The sequence below is a fragment of the Anopheles funestus genome, chromosome X (assembly GCF_943734845.2).
Source record: "Anopheles funestus chromosome X, idAnoFuneDA-416_04, whole genome shotgun sequence".
Taxonomy (NCBI): domain Eukaryota; kingdom Metazoa; phylum Arthropoda; class Insecta; order Diptera; family Culicidae; genus Anopheles; species Anopheles funestus.
In genome coordinates this window covers 11,564,263-11,578,807 of record NC_064597.1, presented here as the reverse complement: position 1 = coordinate 11,578,807, position 14,545 = coordinate 11,564,263, and the positions used below count along the sequence as shown (strand labels likewise).

At 38.8% G+C, this 14,545-nt stretch overlaps 1 protein-coding gene and 1 long non-coding RNA gene across 3 annotated transcripts in view; both read left to right on the top strand.

The window, feature by feature from the left end:
- LOC125774640 (uncharacterized) overlaps positions 1–13,414 on the top strand; it is a 46,528-nt gene extending 33,114 nt beyond the window's left edge. For both annotated transcript variants that reach the window (XR_007421088.1, XM_049444761.1), the window contains one exon: positions 11,269–13,414. Coding sequence is in view for 1 of the 2 variants with exons in the window: in XM_049444761.1 (XP_049300718.1) it covers positions 11,269–11,638 (370 nt within the window). In the remaining variant the exon portion in view is untranslated. The remainder of the gene's footprint in view (positions 1–11,268) is intronic.
- LOC125774699 (uncharacterized) overlaps positions 1–14,545 on the top strand; it is a 239,462-nt gene that overhangs the window by 208,563 nt on the left and 16,354 nt on the right. The window lies entirely within an intron of this gene.

Below are 14,545 nucleotides of genomic sequence, written 5' to 3'. Positions count from 1 at the left end.
TACGCATACATTGCATCGGACGCAGGTACCCAACCCAACATGTAAAAGGACACTTGCACAAGACAGGCCAGACAGACCGAGAACCAGCACACAGAGTTGCAGCGCAAAATTGAATTTATTCCGTGTCAGATTCCATATACACGACTCCATCAAGTTCGGCACGGCAACAAAACAGCTCACAAGGATATTCGAGGCGCTGTTTGGGGTAAACAAATGATTTACATAACAAATCGAAACCCCGGGTAAAACGTAAGGGGTTTTTTTGCGAGATATGCCAAAAACGAGGATGGCAAAAAGGGTTCAAAAACGAATGGGAAGAAACGAACGATTGTGACGATTGACGTTTGGTTGATTGTTTTTCGAAATTGACTAGATTGCATAAATTTCACTTACAGTCGTACACCACGAGTTGTGGAGGGTCGTTATCGAGGCTTTCCCGATGGCGCAAATATTGGGAGGCTAAAAGGAAGTGGTTTTGTTTGCGAAACAGAAACTGAGTGTACAAACAGTCGTAGTTTTATTAGGGGTGTAAACAAATGTTGTACCATTGCAGTATCAGATGTCACCACTAGTTTATTACACTTTTGTTTAGTTTTGTAACGCTAACTTGTAGAAGTGTCTTCATTAGGCCTTCCTTTACAAGTGTGTGTGTTTTTTTGTGGATAAATTGCAGAAACACAGCGTTGTGCTTAATGAATCTTTGCAGAAGAATAATTTAGAAGCATTTTCAGAAGAGACTTCAACTTCAAGAAAACTTCAGAGATTCGTTGGACATTCCTGCATTGCCTAAAAATAGCCAACCAAATCGGATATTGATCAGGAGAAGATCATATTAGATGTCTGGTGAGACCAGTACTTTGGGCTGCTACAACCGAAAGAACAGTTAACTGAGGAGGTCTAGATATAGGAAGAATTTGAGCTAGCAATAAATATCGACGACGGCTTCCTTTTTATTTTGCGATAGGATCCATGAATTTCCTAAGCGATGTAGAAAAGCAGTTGATATTAAGGAATACTTGAAGGAATTGTGTTTATAACAGGTGGGTTTATAACATCGCTTGAAGGGTGATACACCGATAATAGCGGTCTTTCAATTTTTCTATGCCATTTTTGAAAAAGGATTTTTCTTTTTCGTCAAAAAAGGCCTCTGTTTCGGCGATCACCTCTTCATCTGACGAAAATTTCTTCCCAGCGAGCATCCTTTTGAGATCTGAAAAAAAAAGTTGCTGGGGGCCAGATCTGAGGAATACGGTGGTTGGGGAAGCAATTCGTAGCCTAATTCGCGAATTTTTGCCATTGTTTTCACTGATTTGTGGCACGGTGCGTTGTCTTGATGAAACAAAACTTTTTTTTTCTTCAAATGTGGCCGTTTTTAGCGATTTCGTCCTTTAAACGCTCCAATAACTTGATATAGTAGTTGCTGTTAATGGTCTTTCCTTTCTCAAGATAGTCGATGAAGATTATTCCTTGCGAATCCCAAAAAAACTGACGTCATAACCTTGCCAGCTGATTGTTGCGTTTTTCCTCGCTTTGGAGCAGGTTCATCGCGTCCAGTCCACTCAGATGATTGTCTATTTGACTTTGGAGTGTAGTGATGAAGCCAAGTCTCATCCATGGTAACATACCGACGCAAAAACTCGCTCGAATTTCGTTCAAACAGCTCCAAACACTGCTCCGAATCATCAACTCGTTGTTGTTTGTGGTTAAATGTGAGCTCGCGCGGCACCCATTTTGCACAGAGCTTTCTCATACCCAAATATTCGTGAACGATATGTCCAACACGTTCCTTGGATATCTTTATTGTGTCAGCTATCTCGATCAACTTTATGGTTCGGTTGCTTTTGATAATTTTGTGGATTTTTTTTAACGTTTTCTTCTGTAACCACTTCTTTTGGGCGTCCATTGTGTTTACCGTCTTCAGTGCTCATTTCACCACGTTTAAATGTAGCATACCAATATTTTATAGTTGATTTTGGTAGAGCAGAGTCCAAAAACTCCTTATCAAGCCAATTTTTGGCTTCAACTGTATTTTTCCCCTTCAAAAAACAATATTTTATTAACACGCGAAATTCCTTCTTGTCCATGTTTACTCAAAACACAAAAGTTGCGTCACACAAAATGCTCTAGCTCACTAGGTTATTGTCCGAGTGCTGTCAAATTCTGACAGAACTGGTTTTAAGGTTAATAAAAAAAATGGATTTGAATTTACAAGCGCTCTCTATGTGTCAGGCCAGACAATTATCAGCCGACCTGTTACCAACTTTTGAGGTTATGTCGCTGGAATTATGAATCCTGCCGTGCCGAATATATAAGAATTCTTTCACACATGATGGAGTGAACCTGTTCTGTCGGGATGTTCTTTGACTCTTTCAAGTTATAAGACTCAGGTTCAAGTTATAAGCACAGCTACTTAAATATCACACCTATCACCGATGAGGTTTATGAAGGACATGAGCTTTCAAAAAGGTAAAACTGGAGGGTATAAACTTCTTCTACCCTCGAGGAAATTCGGGATGTAGATGGCCCGAAGCGGATGACTCCTGAACTTCATCGGAAACAAATTAAGTAACACTCAGTGTGCGATTAGCTTGTGTTACTGCGGGTTGTATGTGTGGCGCAAACAAAAAAAAACTTAATCAGTGTATGTATGTGTGTTTGTGCGAGCGTGTGTTTTCAAATGTTTGGAGTAGTTCCCGGATACGGGAACCGCAGGACACTCCCGCCAGGCTGCGTGTGGTGCCACGCGCACCCGTAATGGTGGTGGTAAATAACCGGAAATTGACTAATCATCGGTCACGATCGCAACTTTTCGTATTGGTATGATTGTACCGATGCACTTACGTGCGTGCGTATCCTTAGATGTTGGGCGCTCACGTTCGCGTTTCGCGATGTCGGTTGCACCGGGGGTTGATGCGTTACGCCGCTCAGCGTGCAGCGTATGCTCATTTCGAGTAGTATGTTGCGGCAGGAGTTCGTATGTCCTGCTGGGTGTTTCCGGTGTGGACAAACGTTACGGATTTTTTTTTCTTTTTTTGGGAAACAAAGGTAAACCGATCCAAGAGATGGCTAGTTTTTGTGTCCCGTGTCTCGAAATCACCTTGCACAAGGAAGGTTTAGGAAGGGTAAAGTCATTTACGAGAGTGAGAGCTCACGCAACGCCGTGTGGGGTTAGCAGGGGGACCACACGCACTACGTCCGAACGACGCTCACGTCAATCATCACTCTATCAAAATCATCAAATTTGAAGTTTTTATGTCCGAATTTTCTCGGCCATGCCATTTTCCCAAAACGACGGTAAGGTTAAAATAGGAACCAAAAAAAAAATTGCTATAAAAAATGCGGGAAAATAAAAGATGAAAAGCGAAGGCAAAAAAGTGCAATCAATGTAAACTGCGAACGAATTAGGGGTTTCAGTTTTCAACATTTTCTTCCTTCTAGGAGGGACTTTTTTTTGTTCCTCTTCTCGTTGTTGTTTGGCGTTCATCCATCCTTAAGGTTGGATTTGTGAAAATGTGGTGTACTGTCAGCAAAATTTTGGGCTACACTGAAAGGATGTATAGTTTCAGCTTTTTATTTGCCAGTCGAAAAACCAAAACCCCATTAATGAGACAAAGCCAGTGGGTGAGTCTAAAGTAGTAGTAAAATAAAATAAATTACCAAAAAAAAACCTTTACCATCATGCTATGGGAAAAACATATTTTGAACCGTTTCGAGTGTTCGATCCTGTCGTCTCATTGCTAAAAATTGAGTCCCTTTTGTTCCGCTCTGCCAAGGAACGCCAGTACGCCGGTGTAATGACGACACTCAACTCCTTTACGATCCGTAATATGATAGGTCATTTCCGGCTGGTTTCACGTTGGTTGTGTGTTGGCTCTATTTATTTTTATTTCTAGTCCGGTTGTGTGCTCTATCTCACCCTACTCGCAGCTTATTGTTTATGGAAAGTGTGCCTTTGTGGTCCGGTTTCAAGCGTCTAATTGCACTCCAATCAGTCAGCTTTATGAGGCTGTGGCATGTTTGCGTATTTTGAGCGTTCCGTAGCACAAGGAATGGCCGGGGACTGTTGCTGGGGTTTTTTTTTATTTTATTGAACGGTAATAAAATATTGTGTGTCCTGCTTGTGGGGTGGGTTTTTTTTCGTCCTTTTTGACTGTTACGGTTACTTCTCCATCAACCCCCTAACTTCACGGTCACAAGAGGACAGGTTCACACGATCCTTGACTGGTGCTGGTGGTAGTACGGTTTTGTGTTTTCCTCTCCCCCTTTTACTTTCTTTGAGTTAGTATAAAAGAAAAGCAATTGCAGGGATGTCTTTGAAGCGGAGCTTAGAAGATGATTAACGTACGAAGAAAGGGGGAAAGAAAAAAACATAGTTTGTGACCATCTGGGCGTGGTACGACTCGAAGCATATAATCATTAGTGATGGTATTTGTGAACTTTCCCGGCCCGCACGGTTTTATTACCACGCTCCGTTCGTTTTCGTGCACAATAAAAGTATTTTATTTTAACAGGTATTTCACATACATGCGGTGTCGTGATCGAGATTTTTGTTTTATGTCTGAAAGGAATCTGTTTTTGTTTTATGGTAATGCTGTAAGTATGAACGAATTCAGCAGCATGATTTTAATTTAATCCTAATGAAACCTTTAACCTAAATCATATATAAGATTGTGCTCATATTAACAGTAGAACTTCTTCTTCTTCTTCTTGGCTTAACGACCTTACAAAGTCACGCCGGCCATTTCTGGCTTACTAGACTTATTTTACCACGTAGCCGGATAGTCAGTCCTTGCTACGGGGGGACGGTCCGGATAGGATTTGAACCCGGTCCGGCCGTGTGGACTGGCGCCGTTTATCATATGCACCACCGGGCCGCCCCTAGAACAGTAGAACTAATGGATCATTAATTTTGACGCTTCATTGATGGCATTGGTTTGTCGGGTTAAAGTTCTTCTTTGTGGCACTATAACTTCAGGAATTTAATTTTAGGATAACTCAATACGAGTTGATCTGATTTTTCGTCATTAAACAATATTTTTGTATTCATCAGCCTACACAATATTTTATTCGCTTCGAGTGAATTAAAAGCTTAAAGTGAAAGGATATTTTAAAAATATTATTTCTACGAGCAAAACTGTTTATTAACTACAATAAAGCATAGCGTAAGTTTTATGTCATTTAATTATTTTAAACGTTATTGGGCATTAAATTAAAATAAAATCTATATGGACACATGGGTTAAACAAAAAACCATAAACTCACACTGCGCTGTAAAAAGGGCAATCATGCGAGGGTGTTAATTTATTATCCTCGATACCAATTGCGATAGTGACACCAGCAGAAATCGGCTTGTCCGCTCTCACGCATCGCTACCCTTTTTTTGTGCGATATAAGCACAGGATAACGTAACGATTATCCCCTCCACGTTCACAGTCGATTTGTTGCTTCTGTGTCGATCCCGTTCGTGCACCGTCTAATGATACTTCATCGGAAAACGGAAAAGTCCGTTAGAGAAAGGAACCAAAAAAAAGCGATATTAATTAAGCAGCTTCACCCACTCAACGTTGGGTGCACCTGGTGCTGGGACGAATCGTTTCAGCGGGTAAAGGGGCCGTGAGAAGCAAACGAAAAAAAAACCAACAACTCCAACAACGAAGCGCACAGACATGGGGGAGAAAGAAGAATGAACGTCTTGAAGTGTAATCGTAGCAACGGAACGGACCAAAAACCATGCTTACCATACTTTTCTTTTGTGACGCATTAAACACTGATTAATTCGCTTTCCGATCGGTTTTCAGTTGAAAAGCAACGGTTTTTTATTCGTTCTTTTTTTTTTAATTCCTTGTGAAAACAAGCGCGTGAGGGAATGAGTGATGAGTCATATGCGTTTCAATTGCCTGAAGGTGCACCATTTTGTTGTCCTTGAAGCGGTACGAAAGAAACATTTCTTTGCATTTTCCCGTGGTGCATCATATCTTTCATTCGACCATTACGCACAATTCGTGTGCGCGCCAGATGGTTGCCCCCAGTGTGGAAACATTTCATTACTAGCACCCTTCCCACCCCGTCGACCTACCATCCTCCTCAGCGTGATGCATAATTGCACGTCTACCGACGTGTCGCACACCTTGACCGTCTCGTTACCACGTTTAGTTACCGTACACAATTATGCCGCTACCATTATGAACGCACGATGAGGCTTGATGCCAGGACCAGGATCAACGACGATGGTGCTATCGAGTGCTCTAGCTCTGTCTCCGTACGGTTCAGGTGTTGTTTTTGTTTTGTATTCATTTTGAAAGAATGAATTAAAAGGATACGAAACTAAAACTGTACCATGGCGATTGATGGGTTATTTTTTTGTTTTTTCCCTTCTTTTTTACAGTAAAATAACAAGCCGAATACTGACGGCAGAATGGAGAGTAGAATGATTTTCCAAAGCATCCACTCTAGTAGATGCCCTTTATCGCCAAAAAAAGGATAATTGCCTGAAATCGCATCGCCTTGTTCTATACCAATGTTGGGAGGGATAAGATGGCAAGGGTAGGAGTGGTGGGGACGACGATCGGGACAGAAATCATCAAAGCGCAGCAACTAAATTACAATGTTATTAATTTTTGCATAATAGCTCCGTGCGGTACGCTGTCAGGGACAATCGTGGTGCAATCGAAAAGGATAATAAACGGGGTGAGGGATCCATGGGGGGGGGGGGGGGGGAGGTACATGATGGAATTGGCAAGTATAACAACAGCGACAAAGAAAAAACAACGGTTTAAAAAAAGTGAAATACCAACGAGCGAACAAAAATATAGTTCATTTCGCGCGAGCGTAATGAATATTCATGAATATCAACCCGGGACATCGGCAGTTTGGAAGTTCTCCAACTCCTCTGCAACCCCGTTTTTTGCACCGTACCCCTTTTTTCGCTGTTGAGCTGCTACTTTACCTGACGTCCCGAAGGACACGGGCTACAGTGTGCGCTATAGATTCGTAATTTTCCGGTCGGGAGTCGCGGCCGGAAAATTGTTAGGAAGTGACGCGAGAGAAAGAGAGAAGGTGCAGGCAGGAGAAGCATTGCATTGTGTTTCAGTATTTTTTATTGTGATCCTTAGAGTTTTTGCTAGTAAGGCTGGACAGGATATGCGTCCCGGGTTTAGCCATGCATGAGTAACGGCTGTCCGTACCGTTCGCGGAAAGCGTTTGGCACGCGCTGAATTGCAATGGACGTGAAAAACAGACACGCGGGGAGAGCTTGGAACGGTCGTACATACTAATACGCGCACTTCATTCATGGTCAGTCAATCGTGGTCGAATTGTTCTTTATTAGTGCTTCAAAACCATACGCGCCTGAAGGTTATACTAGTACCGGGTGGGATGATGGTAGTACATGATGGGACCACTCCGGGCAAACTATTGTTGTGTGTAATTGACTAGCCATGACACATATATACAGCAGATTTACTAACTGTTCAAAAGGTAGGGTTGAGGTTGGAATTGTTTTTTGATGAACAACATGCAGCATCAGAAAGTATCAGTAAGGTTTGTACCCAACATTCATTTAGTAGTGAAATAGCGATTTGGGATCAGGATCTCTCCCAAATAGAGCTATCCCGTTGTGCACGATATGAAGCTACACTTTTATGAACTTTTATCGCTCCCGGATGCTTTTAATCTGGTCATTGAATTGGTTTTGGCTTGTAAAAATAATCGTACAATGACTGCTTTTGCGTCGTTTGGGTAGATTTTTACCTACCCACGATGCTCTTGTTCAACTGAAAAGACTCGTACACTCAACCTTTTGCACGTCTGTCTTAAAAATAAGTCCATGAAAAGCTATCTGTTTATCTAACCTTGCGTTGATACCGGACACGAACAAATCGGCCCTCACCGTGTGTACTGTTCCGGAGTGCGTCACATACTTGGTGCGTACGTAAATTGGGCACCGGATTTTCGGAATCCTCATCACGTGCCCCAGCCGTCGTATCGTTGCGGCTTTGACAACCGTCAGGTTATCTGCACCGCCAAACAGCTCGGCTAGCTCGTGATTCATTCTCCTTCTCCACACGCCCTGCTCGCACATACCGCCAAAGATAGTCCTTAGCAGTTGCCATTGAAAAAAGGCGATCGATGAGAACGTGGTCAATCTGGGAATATGTCTGCTGTGGTGATCTCCAGGTGTAGCTGAAGCGGGGTACTTGCTGGAAGTAGGTGCTGCGCAAATTCGCATTAAAATACATCAATTTATAAACTTTGATAAATTTCCCAAAAAAAGGAGATTTTCAAATCTATAGATTTTTTTATATCTTTTTTTTTTTATCCTTTTTTTATTAAGAGCAATATTTGAGTGAAAAGAAACCTATTTCAACCGATTGGCATTAAAATAAATCAATTTAAATTTTTTTGCAAAATTTCTCAAAAAATGGCAAGGGCCTTATGAAATTTTCGAGTGGAAAATGTTTTTGAAATTTTTTTCTGATTTTTTATTATTTTTTTTAATTTAAAGCATTTTTTTTTTGTGAAAAGAAACTTATTGCAACAAATTTGCATTAAAATATATCATATTAAAAAATTTTGCTGAATTGCAGAAAAATGAGGAAAATTTTACATTTTCTCAAACAGGGTAAGGAACTTGGTTCCTCGAATAACTTCTGGCACAGACATCTGAGGGCATGGCTGTCCAAGAAGAAAATGTAGCCATTGATGCCATCTATCGACCACAAGTTAAAGATTGGCGATTCGTTGGATACCGACCGAGTTATAGGCAAAACTTGGTGCAAAAATGAAGAAAATTTTACATTTTCTCAAACAGGGTAAGGAACTTGGTTCCTCAAATAACTTCTGGCACAGACATCTGAGGGCATGGCCGTCCAAGAAGAAAATGTAGCCATTCATGCCATCTATCGACCACAGTTTTAAGATTGGCAATCGGTTGGATACCGACCGAGTTATAGGCAAAATTTGGTGCAAAAATGACTCTTAGGAATTTTTCTTTTTTTTGAATTTTTTGATTTTTTCATTATTTTTCACTCTTTTTTTTTATTTCAATCATTATTTGAGTGAAAAGAAACTCATTGCAACCAATTGGGATTAAAATAAAACAATTTTATTTTTTTTTGCAAAATTTCTCAAAAAAACGTAAGGGGTAAGCCTTATGAAATTTTCGAGTTGAAATTTTTTTGAAATTTTTTTTTCGATTTTTTATTCTTTTTTCAGTGTAAAGCATTATTTGAGTGAAAAGAAACATATTGCAACAAATTCCCATTAAAATATATCACATTTTTCAATTTTGCTAAATTGTTCAAAAACAGGGTAAGGAACTTGGTTCCTCAAATAACTTCTGGCACAGACATCTGAGGGCATGGCCGTCCAAGAAGAAAATGTAGCCATTCATGCCATCTATCGACCACAGTTTTAAGATTGGCAATCGGTTGGATACCGACCGAGTTATAGGCAAAATTTGGTGCAAAAATGACCCTTAGTAAATTTTCTTTTTTTTGAATTTTTTGATTTTTTCATTATTTTTCACTCTTTTTTTTATTTCAATCATTATTTGAGTGAAAAGAAACTCATTGCAACCAATTGGGATTAAAATAAAACAATTTTATTTTTTTTGCAAAATTTCTCAAAAAAACGTAAGGGGTAAGCCTTATGAAATTTTCGAGTTGAAATTTTTTTGAAATTTTTTTTTCGATTTTTTATTCTTTTTTCAGTGTAAAGCATTATTTGAGTGAAAAGAAACGTATTGCAACAAATTCCCATTAAAATATATCACATTTTTCAATTTTGCTAAATTGTTCAAAAACAGGGTAAGGAACTTGGTTCCCTGAATAACTTCTGGCACAGACATCTGACGGTATGGCCGTCCAAGAAGAAAATGTAGCCATTGGTGCCATCTATCGACCACAGGTTAAAAATTGGCGATCCGTTGGATACCGACCGAGTTATAGGCAAAAGTTGGTGCAAAAATGAGAAAAAATTTACATTTTCTCAAACAGGGTAAGGAACTTGGTTCCTCGAATAACTTCTGGCACAGACATCTGAGGGCATGGCCGTCCAAGAAGAAAATGTAGCCATTCATGCCATCTATCGACCACAGTTTTAAGATTGGCAATCGGTTGGATACCGACCGAGTTATAGGCAAAATTTGGTGCAAAAATGACCCTTAGTAAATTTTCTTTTTTTTGAATTTTTTGATTTTTTCATTATTTTTCACTCTTTTTTTTATTTCAATCATTATTTGAGTGAAAAGAAACTCATTGCAACCAATTGGGATTAAAATAAAACAATTTTATTTTTTTTGCAAAATTTCTCAAAAAAAACGTAAGGGGTAAGCCTTATGAAATTTTCGAGTTGAAATTTTTTTGAAATTTTTTTTTCGATTTTTTATTCTTTTTTCAGTTTAAAGCATTATTTGAGTGAAAAGAAACATATTGCAACAAATTCCCATTAAAATATATCACATTTTTCAATATTGCTATATTGTTCAAAAACAGGGTAAGGAACTTGGTTCCTCGAATAACTTCTGGCACAGACATCTGACGGTATGGCCGTCCAAGAAGAAAATGTAGCCATTGATGCCATCTATCGACCACAGTTTAAAGATTGGCGATCTGTTGGATACCGACCGAGTTATAGGCAAAATTTGGTGCAAAAATGAGAAAAATTTTACATTTTCTCAAACAGGGTAAGGAACTTGGTTTCTCGAATAACTTCTGACACAGACATCTGAGGGCATGGCCGTCCAAGAAGAAAATGTAGCCATTGGTGCCATCTATCGACCACAGGTTAAAGATTGGCGATCCGTTGGACACCGACCGAGTTATGGGCAAAACTTGGTGCAAAAATGAGCCTAGGAGATTGGCAATTTTATAGATTTTTTTGTTATTTTACTACAATTTTTCAATCTGTTTCAATTTAAAGCATTATTTGAGTGAAAAGAAACTTATTTGAACCAATTGGCATTAAAATAAATCAATTCAATTTTTGTTTGCAAAATTTCTCAAAAAAATGGTAAGGGGTAAGCCTTATAAAATTTTCGAGTTGAAAATTTTTTGTAAATTTTTTTCTGATTTTTAATTTTTTTTAATTTAAAGCATTATTTGAGTGAAACGAAACTCATTACAACGAACTCGCATTAAAATATATCAAATTTATATATTTTGCTAAATTACTCATAAACAAGCAAGGCTAAGGCCTTATGAAATATTCAAATTTTTAGAATTTTTTTTAATTTTTTTTATTATTTTTCATTCTTTTATTTGCCGACAGAATTCGATTGAGGATCAATGCGACGAAGACAAAGTACTTGCCTGCTGGAGGCCCTAACCGTGATAGAGCCCGACTCGGGAGCAGAGTATCACTTGACGGCGACGATCTCGAGATGGTAGAGGAGTTCTGCTACCTTGGTACGATCGTAACTTCGGACAACAACATGAGCAGCCAAATCCGAAGGCGCATTGTTCAGGGAAATTTTGCCTACTACGGGCTTCACAAACTCCTGCGATCCAGAAGGCTCCAGCAACACACGAAATGCACGATATATCGGACACTGATACGTCCGGTAGTCCTCTACGGGTACGAATTCTGGACTCTGCTAACGGAGGATGCCACGGTGGACTATCTCTGGTGGTGTATCTGAGCAGGGCGTGTGGAGAAGGAGAGCTACCTAAGCAGATATCCTGACAGTGGTCAAAGCAGGAAGGATACGATGGCTGGGGCACGTGATGAGGATGCCGGACTCATGCCCCACCAGGAAGGTGCTCGTCAGCGATCCGTTCGGCACGAGGCGTAGAGGAGCACAGCGAGCTCGTTGGACAGGATCAGGTGGAGTTGAACCTGTCGGAGATCGGAAGCAGCCGTGGATGGAGGACTGCAGCACTGGACCGAGTTACCTGGAAACGGATTGGCGACCAGGCCATGCCTACGCGATGTGCTCGACCGTGAGCAGGCCAGAAAAGAAGATTCTGTTATTTATTCAAAGCATTATTGAGCGAAAAGAAGGGCGCGGAAAAGTAAAAATGAAATATTTCAATTCCGTTTTTTGGTTATAACTTTAGTACTAATGATCGGACTACTCTGCTAAAAATACGCAACGACGCAGAATCGAATTCTACACAAGTCATTCGAACATTGTTGATGTCTATCTCGTCAGATTTTCAAGTAATTCGCAAAGAAAGGAATTTTTGAAATATTTCAATTCCGGTTTTTGTTTATTACTTTAGTACTAATGATCGGACAGGTATGTCAAACACATGCAACGACGCAGAATCGAATTCTGAACAAATCATCCGAACATTGTTGATGTCTATCTCTTCACGTTTTCAAGTAATTCGCAAAGAAAAAAAAATTTGAAATATTTCACTTCGGTTTATTGGTCATAACTTTAGTACGAATGATCGGACAATTATGTAAAACACATACAAAGATGCAAAATCGAATTCTACACAAATCATGTGAACATTGTTGATGTCTATCGCTTCAGGATTTCAAGTAATTCGCAAAGAAAGAAAATTTTGAAATATTTCACTTCGGTTTTTTGGTAATAACTTTAGTACTAATGATCGGACAATTATGTAAAACACATACAAAGATGCAAAATTAAATTCTACACGAATCATGTGAACATTGTTGATGTCTATCTCCTCAGGATTTCAAGTAATTCGCAAATAAAGAAAATTTTGAAATATTTCACTAAGGTTTTTTGTTAATAACTTTAGTACTGATGATCCGAAAAGTATACAAAAAATATGCAAAGATGCAGAATCAAATTCTGTACAAATCTTGTGAACATTGTTGATGTCTATCTCCTCATGATTTCAAGTAATTCGCAAAAAACCAAAATTTTGAAATATTTCATGAAATATTTCAAAAAAGTCAAAAGTGTCAGAGAAAAAATGAAACTTTTCATGAAATATTTCAAAGATGAAAAGTTTCACAGAAAAAATGAAAAATTTCATGAAATATTTCATGAAAAAATTCATGAAATATTTCATCAATTTTCGTGCCAACTGATTAATGAGGAGTCAAGGAGTCTAAAACAGTTGAAGTTGGGGGTCTAGGGGGCCTCAAACAGGTGCAGGAGAGGGTGCGACGGTGAAAAACCAAAAAAAAAAAATGCAAAAAAAAATTGGGCCCACGAACCGAAGAAAATGTGAAAAATCAAAGTGAAAAAATACGCTCCAAAATATGAAAATTTGGTACCATCGATTAGAAAAAAGCAAAGAAAAAATTGGGCCCACGAACCGAAGAAAATCTGAAAATCCGAAGTGTAAAAATACGTTTTGGTTTTTGAAGTGCTACCTCCTCGCCTGGTATGCTCTCCTGTTACTTGGTTGCTGCAGCTGGTACTTTTTCGATACTTTTGGATACTTTTGGATTTCGAAAACTACCAGGCGAAATGGCTTGAAGTAACAGGAGAGCATACCAGGCGAGGAGGTAGCACTTCAAAAACCAAAACGTATTTTTACACTTTGATTTTTCACATTTTCTTCGGTTCGTGGGCCAAATTTTTTCTTTGCTTTTTTCTAATCGATGGTACCAGATTTTCATATTTTGGAGCGTATTTTTTCACTTTGATTTTTCACATTTTCGTCGGTTCGTGGGCCCAATTTTTTTTCAATTTTTTTTTTTTGGTTTTTCACCGTCGCACCCCCTCCTGCACCTGTTTGAGGCCCCCTGGACCCACAACTTCAACTGTTTTGGGCCCCTTGACCCCTCATGAATCTGTTGGCACAAAAATTGATGAAATATTTCGTGAAATATTTCATGAAATATTTCATGAAATGTTTCATTTTTTCTGTGAAACTTTTCATCGTTGAAATATTTCATGAAAAGTTTCATTTTTTCTCTGACACTTTTGACTTTTTTGAAATATTTCATGAAATATTTCAAAATTTTGGTTTTTTGCGAATTACTTGAAATCCTGAGGAGATAGATATCAACAATGTTCAGATGATTTGTGTAGAATTTCTTTCTGCATCTTTGCATGTGTTTTACTTACCCGTCCGACCATTAGTACTAAAGTTATTACCAAAAAACCTTAGTGAAATATTTCAAAACTTTCTTTCTTTGCGAATTTCTTGATATCCTGAAGAGATAGACATTAACAATGTTCGGATGATTTGTACAGAATTTGATTCTGCATCTTTGCATATTTTTTGCATACTTTTCGGATCATCAGTACTAAAGTTATTAACAAAAAACGGAGTTGAAATATTTCAAAATTTTCTTTATTTGCGAATTACTTGAAATCCTGAGGAGATAGACATCAACAATGTTCAGATGATTTGTGTAGAATTTCTTTCTGCATCTTTGCATGTGTTTGGCATACCTGTTCGATCATTAGTACTAAAGTTATTACCAAAAAACCTTAATGAAATATTTCAAAAATTCCTTTCTTTGCGAATTACTTGAAAATCTGACGAGATAGATATCAACAATGTTCGGATGATTTGTTCAGAATTCGATTTTGCGTCGTTGCATGTGTTTGACATACCTGTCCGATCATTAGTACTAAAGTAATAAACAAAAAACGGAATTGAAATAT